We start from the raw sequence: 9623 nt of genomic DNA on the forward strand, positions 1-9623 counted from the left end.
GGTTCAGCTTTAGACTCCACTGAGCCAAGAGGTCCAACAGAAGATTCAGTTACAGACGACTCCACTGGGACAAGAGGTCCAACAGGAGAATCAGTTACAGACTCCACTGAGCCAAGAGGTCCAACAGAAGGTTCAGTTACAGACGACTCCACTGGGAAAAGAGGTCCAACAGGAGAATCAGTTACAGACTCCACTGGGACAAGAGGTCCAATAGGAGAATCAGTTACAGACTCCACTGAGCCAAGAGGTCCAACAGGAGATTCAGCTACAGACTCCACTGAGCCAAGAGGTCCAATAGAAGGTTCAGCTATAGACTCCACTGAGCCAAGATGTCCAACAGAAGGTTCAGTTACAGACTCCACTGAGCCAGGAGGTCCAACAGGAGATTCAGCTACAGACTCCACTGAGCCAAGAGGTCCAACAGAAGGTTCAGCTATAGACTCCACTGAGCCAAGAGGTCCAACAGAAGGTTCAGCTACAAACTCTACTGAGCCAAGAGGTCCAACAGAAGGTTCAGTTACAGACAACTCCACTGAGCAAAGAGGTCCAACAGGAGATTCAGTTACAGACTCCACTGAGCCAAGAGGTCCAACAGAAGATTCAGTTACAGACTCCACTGAGCCAAGAGGTCCAACAGAAGATTTAGCTGCAGACTCCACTGAGCCAAGAGGTCGAACAGAAGGTTCAGTTACAGACAACTCCACTGAGCCAAGAGGTCCAACAGGAGATTCAGTTACAGACTCCACTAAGCAAAGGGGTCCAACAGAAGATTCAGCTACAGACCCTGCTGAGCCAAGAGGTCCAACAGAAGATTCAGTTACAGACTCCACTGTAACTGTAGGCGAGAGAGAGAGAAAGAGAGAGAGAGGGAGAGAGAGGGAGAGAGAGAGAGAGAGAGACTCTATACACCTGTCTGTTTTTGACAAGCCTGTCGTTGCTGCACAGATAAGCCAAGAGCAACGAGGTCCAACAAAAGATTCACCTACAGACCCCACTGAGCCATGAGGTCCAACAGAACATTCAGCTACAGACCCCACTGAGCCAGGAGGTCCAACAGAAGACTCAGATACAAACTCCACTGAGACAAGAGTTCCAACAGAAGATTCAGCTACAGACTCCACTGAGCCAAGAGGTCCAACAGAAGATTCAGTTACAGACTCCACTGAGCCAAGAGGTCCAACAGAAGATTCAGCTACAGACCCCACTGAACCAAGAGGTCCAACAGAAATTTCAGCCACAGACGCCACTGAGCCAAGAGGTCCAACCGAATATTCAGTTACAGACGACTCCACTGAGCTAAGAGGTCCAGCAGAAGATTCAGTTACAGACCCCACTGAGCCAAGAGGTCCAACAGAATATTCAGTTACAGACGACACCACTGAACCAAGAGGTCCAACAGAAGATTCAGTTACAGATGATTCCACTGAGCCAAGAGGTCCAACAGAAGGTTCAGTTACAGACTCCACTGAGCCAAGAGGTCCAGCAGAAGGTTCAGCTTTAGACTCCACTGAGCCAAGAGGTCCAACAGAAGGTTCAGCTATAGACTCCACTGAGCCAAGAGGTCCAACAGGAGAATCAGTTACAGACTCCACTGAGCCAAGAGGTCCAACAGAAGATTCAGCTACAGACTCCCTGAGCCAAGAGGTCCAACAGGAGATTCAGCTACAGACTCCACTGAGCCAAGAGGTCCAACAGAAGGTTCAGCTATAGACTCCACTGAGCCAAGAGGTCCAACAGAAGGTTCAGTTACAGACTCCACTGAGCCAGGAGGTCCAACAGAATATTCAGATACAAACTCCACTGAGCCAAGAGGTCCAACAGAAAGTTTAGCTGCAAACTCCACTGAGCCAAGAGGTCCAACAGGAGAATCAGTTAGGGACTCCACTGAGCCAAGAGGTCCAACAGAAGATTCAGTTACAGACTCCACTGTAACTGTAGGCGAGAGAGAGAGAAAGAGAGAGAGAGGGAGAGAGAGAGAGAGAGAGAGAGAGAGAGAGAGAGAGACTCTATACACCTGTCTGTTTTTGACAAGCCTGTCTTTGCTGCACAGATAAGCCAAGAGCAACGAGGTCCAACAAAAGATTCACCTACAGACCCCACTAAGCCAAGAGGTCCAACAGAACATTCAGCTACAGACCCCACTGAGCCAGGAGGTCCAACTGAAGACTCAGATACAAACTCCACTGAGACAAGAGTTCCAACAGAGGGTGCCATTACAGACGACTCCACTGAGCCAAGAGGTCCAACAGAAGATTCAGCTACAGACTCCACTGAGCCAAGAGGTCCAACAGAAGATTCAGTTACAGACTCCACTGAGCCAAGAGGTCCAACAGAAGTTTCAGTTACAGACTACTCCACTGAGCCAAGAGGTCCAACAGAAGATTCAGCTACAGACCCCACTGAGCCAAGAGGTCCAACAGAAGTTTCAGCCACAGACCCCACTGAGCCAAGAGGTCCAACAGAAGATTCAGTTAGAGACGACTCCACTGAGCTAAGAGGTCCAGCAGAAGATTCAGTTACAGACCCCACTGAGCCAAGAGGTCCAACAGAATATTCAGTTACAGACAACACCACTGAACCAAGAGGTCCAACAGAAGATTCAGTTACAGACGATTCCACTGAGCCAAGAGGTCCAACAGAAGGTTCAGTTACAGACTCCACTGAGCCAAGAGGTCCAGCAGAAGGTTCAGCTTTAGACTCCACTGAGCCAAGAGGTCCAACAGAAGGTTCAGCTATAGACTCCACTGAGCCAAGAGGTCCAACAGGAGAATCAGTTACAGACTCCACTGAGCCAAGAGGTCCAACAGAAGATTCAGCTACAGACTCCACTGAGCCAAGAGGTCCAACAGGAGATTCAGCTACAGACTCCACTGAGCCAAGATGTCCAAAAGAAGGTTCAGTTACAGACGACTCCACTAAGCAAAGGGGTCCAACAGAAGATTCAGCTACAGACCCTACTGAGCCAAGAGGTCCAACAGAAGATTCAGTTACAGACTCCACTGAGCCAAGAACTCCAACAGAAGGTTCAGCTACAGACTACTCCACTGAGCCAAGAGGTCCAATAGAAGATTCAGTTACAGACTCCACTGAGCTAAGAGGTCCAACAGAAGATTTAGCTGCAGACTTCACTGAGCCAAGAGGTCCAACAGAAGGTTCAGTTACAGACGATTCCACTGAGCCAAGAGGTCCAACAGAAGGTTCAGTTACAGACTCCACTGAGCCAAGAGGTCCGGCAGAAGGTTCAGCTTTAGACTCCACTGAGCCAAGAGGTCCAACAGAAGGTTCAGCTATAGACTCCACTGAGCCAAGAGGTCCAACAGGAGAATCAGTTTCAGACTCCACTGAGGCAAGAGGTCCAACAGAAGATTCAGCTACAGACTCCACTGAGCCAGTAGGTCCAACAGGAGATTCAGCTACAGACTCCACTGAGCCAAGAGGTCCAACAGAAGGTTCAGCTATAGACTCCACTGAGCCAAGAGGTCCAACAGAAGGTTCAGTTACAGACTCCACTGAGCCAGGAGGTCCAACAGAAGATTCAGATACAAACTCCACTGAGCCAAGAGGTCCAACAGAAAATTCAGCTGCAGACTCCACTGAGCCAAGAGGTCCAACAGAAGGTTCAGCTACAGACTCCACTGAGCCAAGAACTCCAACAGAAGGTTCAGCTACAGACTACTCCACTGAGCCAAGAGGTCCAATAGAAGATTCAGTTACAGACGATTCCACTGAGCTAAGAGGTCCAACAGAAGATTTAGCTGCAGACTTCACTGAGCCAAGAGGTCCAACAGAAGGTTCAGTTACAGACGATTCCACTGAGCCAAGAGGTCCAACAGAAGGTCCAGTTACAGACTCCACTGAGCCAAGAGGTCCAGTAGAAGGTTCAGCTTTAGACTCCACTGAGCCAAGAGGTCCAACAGAAGGTTCAGCTATAGACTCCACTGAGCCAAGAGGTCCAACAGGAGAATCAGTTACAGACTCCACTGAGCCAAGAGGTCCAACAGAAGATTCAGCTACAGACTCCCTGAGCCAAGAGGTCCAACAAAAGATTCAGCTACAGACTCCACTGAGCCAAGAGGTCCAACAGAAGGTTCAGCTATAGACTCCACTGAGCCAAGAGGTCCAACAGAAGGTTCAGCTATAGACTCCACTGAGCCAAGAGGTCCAACAGAAGGTTCAGCTATAGACTCCACTGAGCCAAGAGGTCCAACAGGAGAATCAGTTACAGACTCCACTGAGCCAAGAGGTCCAACAGAAGATTCAGCTACAGACTCCACTGAGCCAAGAGGTCCAACAGGAGATTCAGCTACAGACTCCACTGAGCCAAGATGTCCAAAAGAAGGTTCAGTTACAGACGACTCCACTAAGCAAAGGGGTCCAACAGAAGATTCAGCTACAGACCCTACTGAGCCAAGAGGTCCAACAGAAGATTCAGTTACAGACTCCACTGAGCCAAGAACTCCAACAGAAGGTTCAGCTACAGACTACTCCACTGAGCCAAGAGGTCCAATAGAAGATTCAGTTACAGACTCCACTGAGCTAAGAGGTCCAACAGAAGATTTAGCTGCAGACTTCACTGAGCCAAGAGGTCCAACAGAAGGTTCAGTTACAGACGATTCCACTGAGCCAAGAGGTCCAACAGAAGGTTCAGTTACAGACTCCACTGAGCCAAGAGGTCCGGCAGAAGGTTCAGCTTTAGACTCCACTGAGCCAAGAGGTCCAACAGAAGGTTCAGCTATAGACTCCACTGAGCCAAGAGGTCCAACAGGAGAATCAGTTTCAGACTCCACTGAGGCAAGAGGTCCAACAGAAGATTCAGCTACAGACTCCACTGAGCCAGTAGGTCCAACAGGAGATTCAGCTACAGACTCCACTGAGCCAAGAGGTCCAACAGAAGGTTCAGCTATAGACTCCACTGAGCCAAGAGGTCCAACAGAAGGTTCAGTTACAGACTCCACTGAGCCAGGAGGTCCAACAGAAGATTCAGATACAAACTCCACTGAGCCAAGAGGTCCAACAGAAAATTCAGCTGCAGACTCCACTGAGCCAAGAGGTCCAACAGAAGGTTCAGCTACAGACTCCACTGAGCCAAGAACTCCAACAGAAGGTTCAGCTACAGACTACTCCACTGAGCCAAGAGGTCCAATAGAAGATTCAGTTACAGACGATTCCACTGAGCTAAGAGGTCCAACAGAAGATTTAGCTGCAGACTTCACTGAGCCAAGAGGTCCAACAGAAGGTTCAGTTACAGACGATTCCACTGAGCCAAGAGGTCCAACAGAAGGTTCAGTTACAGACTCCACTGAGCCAAGAGGTCCAGCAGAAGGTTCAGCTTTAGACTCCACTGAGCCAAGAGGTCCAACAGAAGGTTCAGCTATAGACTCCACTGAGCCAAGAGGTCCAACAGGAGAATCAGTTACAGACTCCACTGAGCCAAGAGGTCCAACAGAAGATTCAGCTACAGACTCCCTGAGCCAAGAGGTCCAACAAAAGATTCAGCTACAGACTCCACTGAGCCAAGAGGTCCAACAGAAGGTTCAGCTATAGACTCCACTGAGCCAAGAGGTCCAACAGAAGGTTCAGTTACAGACTCCACTGAGCCAAGAGGTCCAACAGAAGGTTCAGCTACAGACTCCACTGAGCAAATAGGTCCAACAGGAGATTCAGTTACAGACCCCACTGAGCCAAGCGGTCGAACAGAAGATTTAGCTACAGACTCCACTGAGCCAAGATGTCCAAAAGAAGGTTCAGTTACAGACGACTCCACTAAGCAAAGGGGTCCAACAGAAGATTCAGCTACAGACCCTACTGAGCCAAGAGGTCCAACAGAAGATTCAGTTACAGACTCCACTGTAACTGTAGGCGAGAGAGAGAGAGAGAGAGAGAGAGAGACTCTATACACCTGTCTGTTTTTGACAAGCCTGTCTTTGCTGCACAGATAAGCCAAGAGCAACGAGGTCCAACAAAAGATTCACCTACAGACCCCACTGAGCCAAGAGGTCCAACAGAACATTCAGCTACAGACCCCACTGAGCCAGGAGGTCCAACAGAAGACTCAGATACTCCACTGAGACAAGAGGTCCAACAGAGGGTGCCATTACAGACGACTCCACTGAGCCAAGAGGTCCAACAGAAGATTCAGTTACAGACTACTCAACTGAGCCAAGAGGTCCAACAGAAGATTCAGTTACAGACCCCACTGAGCCAAGAGGTCCAACAGAAGATTCAGATAAAAAACTCCACTGAGTCAAGAGGTCCAGCAGAAGATTGAACTACAGACTCCACTGAGCAAAGTGATCTAATAGAAAATTCAGTTACAGACCCCACTGAGCCAAGAGGTCCAACAGAAGATTCAGATAAAACACTCCACTGAGTCAAGAGGTCCAGCAGAATGTGCTGTTACAGACGACTCCACTGAGCCAAGAGGTCCAACAGAAGATTCAGTTACAGACTCCACTGAGCCAAGAGGTCCAACAGAAGATTCAGCTACAGACTGCACTGAGCCAAGAGGACCAACAGAAGATTCAGCTACAGACTCCACTAAGCCAAGAGGTCCAACAGAAGGTTCAGCTACAGACTCCACTGAGCCAAGAGGTCCAACAGAAGGTTCAGTTACAGACGACTCCACTGAGCCAAGAGGTCCAACAGAAGATTCAGCTACAGACCCCACTGAGCCAGGAGGTCCAACAGAAGACTCAGATACTCCACTGAGACAAGAGGTCCAACAAAAGATTCAGCTACAGACTCCACTGAGCCAAGAGGTCCAACAGAAGATTCAGTTACAGACCCCACTGAGCCAAGAGGTCCAACAGAACATTCAGCTACAGACCCCACTGAGCCAGGAGGTCCAACAGAAGACTCAGATACTCCACTGAGACAAGAGGTCCAACAAAAGATTCAGCTACAGACTCCACTGAGCCAAGAGGTCCAACAGAAGATTCAGTTACAGACTCCACTGAGCCAAGAGGTCCAACAGAAGTTTCAGTTACAGACTACTCCACTGAGCCAAGAGTTCCGACAGCAGATTCAGCTACAGACCCCACTGAGCCAAGAGGTCCAACAGAAGTTTCAGCCACAGACCCCATTGAGCCAAGAGTTCCAACAGAATATTCAGTTACAGACGACACCACTGAACCAATAGGTCCAACAGAAGATTCAGTTACAGACGACTCCACTGAGCCAAGAGGTCCCGCAGAAGATTCAGTTACAGACCCCACTGTGCCAAGAGGTCCAACAGAAGTTTCAGCCACAGACCCCACTGAGTCAAGAGGTCAAACAGAAGATTCAGTTACAGACTCCACTAAGCCAAGAGGTCCAACAGAAGGTTCAGCTACAGACTCCACTGAGCCAAGAGGTCCAACAGAATGTTCAGTTACAGACGACTCCACTGAGCCAAGAGGTCCAACAGAAGATTCAGCTACAGACCCCACTGAGCCAAGAGGTCCAACAGAAGGTTCAGTTACAGACGACTCCACTAAGCAAAGTGGTCTAACAGGAGATTCAGTTACAGACTCCACTGAGCCAAGAGGTCCAACAGAAGATTTAGCTACAGACTCTACTGAGCCAAGAGTCCAACAGAAGGTTCAGTTACAGACGACTCCACTGAACCAAGAGGTCCAACAAAGGATTCAGTTACAGACAACTCCACTGAGCCAAGAGGTCCAACAGAAGATTCAGCTACAGACCCCACTGAGCCAAGAGGTCCAACAGAAATTTCAGCTACAGACCCCACTGAGCCAAGAGGTCCAACAGAAGATTCAGTTACAGACAACTCCACTGAACCAAGAGGTCCAACAGAAGATTCAGTTACAGATGACTCCACTTAGCCAAGAGGTCCAGCAGAAGATTCAGTTACAGATGACTCCACTGAGCCAAGAGGTCCAACAAAAGATTCACCTACAGACCCCACTGAGCCAAGAGGTCCAACAGAACATTCAGCTACAGACCCCACTGAGCCAGGAGGTCCAACAGAAGATTCAGTTACAGACTCCACTGAGCCAAGAGGTCCAACAGAAGTTTCAGTTACAGACTACTCCACTGAGCCAAGAGTTCCAACAGCAGATTCAGCTACAGACCCCACTGAGCCAAGAGGTCCAACAGAAGTTTCAGCCACAGACCCCATTGAGCCAAGAGTTCCAACAGAATATTCAGTTACAGACGACACCACTGAACCAATAGGTCCAACAGAAGATTCAGTTACAGACGACTCCACTGAGCCAAGAGGTCCAGCAGAAGATTCAGTTGCAGACCCCACTGTGCCAAGAGGTCCAACAGAAGTTTCAGCCACAGACCCCACTGAGTCAAGAGGTCAAACAGAAGATTCAGTTACAGACTCCACTGAGCCAAGAGGTCCAACAGAAGGTTCCACCACCACACCCTTCCATTCTTGTCTTCTTTCTCTCCTTCATCCCTCTCTTTGCTGCTACATCTTTAAAGTAATCTCCTTATTGATCTCCATTTGTCTTTAACTGAGGGACCATCACTCCTCTCTGTCTCTCTGTGTCCAGGAGCTAACACTCCTTCCTCTCGCTCTGGACAGAGGACTGTGAGGACCTCAGCTGTCCATCATTAGTCTTCATTAATCCGTTATTAGTCCTCTACTTGTCCTTTATTAGCCTTTCATTAGTCCTCTATTAGTCCTTCATTAGTCCTTCATTAGTCCTCTATTAGTCCTTCATTAGTCCTTCATTAGTCCTCTATTAGTCCTTCATTAGTCCTTCATTAGTCCTCTATTAGTCCTCTATTAGTCCTTCATTAGTCCTCTATTGACCTTTATTCTGGAGACGCTGTCTTTATTAAACATTTATAAAGGGCTAAATAGTTAGAAATAGAGAGAGAGACAGAGAGAGAGAGACAGAGAGAGAGAGAGAAAGAGAGAGAGAGAGAGAGAGAGAGAGAGACGGAGAGAGTGAGAGAGAGAGAGACAGAGAGAGAGAGAGAGAGTGAAAGACCGGGACAGAGAGACAAGGACAGAGAGAGAGAGACAGAGAGAGAGAGAGACAGAGAGAGAGAGAGAGAGAGAGAGAGAGAGACGGAGAGAGTGAGAGAGAGAGAGACAGAGAGAGAGAGAGAGAGTGAAAGACCGGGACAGAGAGACAAGGACAGAGAGAGAGAGTGAGACAGAGACCGAGAGAGAGAGACAGAGTGGGGGGTGGTAATGTCAGAATTGATTTAAGGTGGCGCTGCTGCTGAAGGTGGAATTAAAGATGTGTGGGGGTCGAGATTCGGACCCTTCCACCTTCACGCTCTGAGGAGCCACAACATTAAAACCACCTTCACTCGACCCCTGTGTGTGACCTGCAGTGGATCCGGTCAGAACCTGCTGCCACCACCCCCCCCCTCCGTGGACCCCACATGTGTGCGTATGTGTGTGTGTGTGTGCGTGTGTGTGCGTGTGTGCGTGCATGTCTCAGATGTTAGCATCTCGGCTAACTCCCCGAGCTGCTGCAGTTTTAATGAAGGTCCACTGAAGGTCGGCGTCCACTCTGAACGGATCTGTGCCTCAGCGGCCAATGGGACGCAACCGTTCAGGGAGTGGGTGTGTCCTCAGGTTTAACGTGTGGCTGCTTGATGTTGTTCAGAATGTAAACATTAACAATAACATTCACATATTATACATCTACATC

General features: G+C 48.9%; 1 protein-coding gene across 1 annotated transcript; it reads left to right on the forward strand.

Annotated features, from left to right (window-relative positions):
* Positions 1 to 1001: 1001 nt before the first annotated feature.
* On the forward strand, positions 1002 to 8175 carry LOC136678956 (mucin-2-like). The gene is made up of 7 exons (XM_066657167.1): positions 1002 to 1006; positions 1089 to 1698; positions 2051 to 3950; positions 4052 to 5532; positions 5936 to 6251; positions 6403 to 6775; positions 6879 to 8175. The coding sequence occupies exons 1-7, from the start codon at positions 1002 to 1004 to the stop codon at positions 8173 to 8175; spliced, it is 5982 nt and encodes a 1993-aa protein (XP_066513264.1).
* The last annotated feature ends 1448 nt before the right edge of the window (positions 8176 to 9623 follow it).

The sequence above is a fragment of the Hoplias malabaricus genome, chromosome 2, assembly GCF_029633855.1.
Source record: "Hoplias malabaricus isolate fHopMal1 chromosome 2, fHopMal1.hap1, whole genome shotgun sequence".
Taxonomy (NCBI): Eukaryota; Metazoa; Chordata; class Actinopteri; order Characiformes; family Erythrinidae; genus Hoplias; species Hoplias malabaricus.

Bases quoted from the DNA above. Each gene is read 5' to 3' on its own strand.
- LOC136678956 (XM_066657167.1), top strand. The intron at 6,252-6,402 runs GTCCAGCAGAAG...GTGCTGTTACAG, and splicing joins AAACTCCACTGAGTCAAGAG to ACGACTCCACTGAGCCAAGA. The intron at 6,776-6,878 runs GTTACAGACCCC...CACTGAGACAAG, and splicing joins GAGGTCCAACAGAAGATTCA to AGGTCCAACAAAAGATTCAG.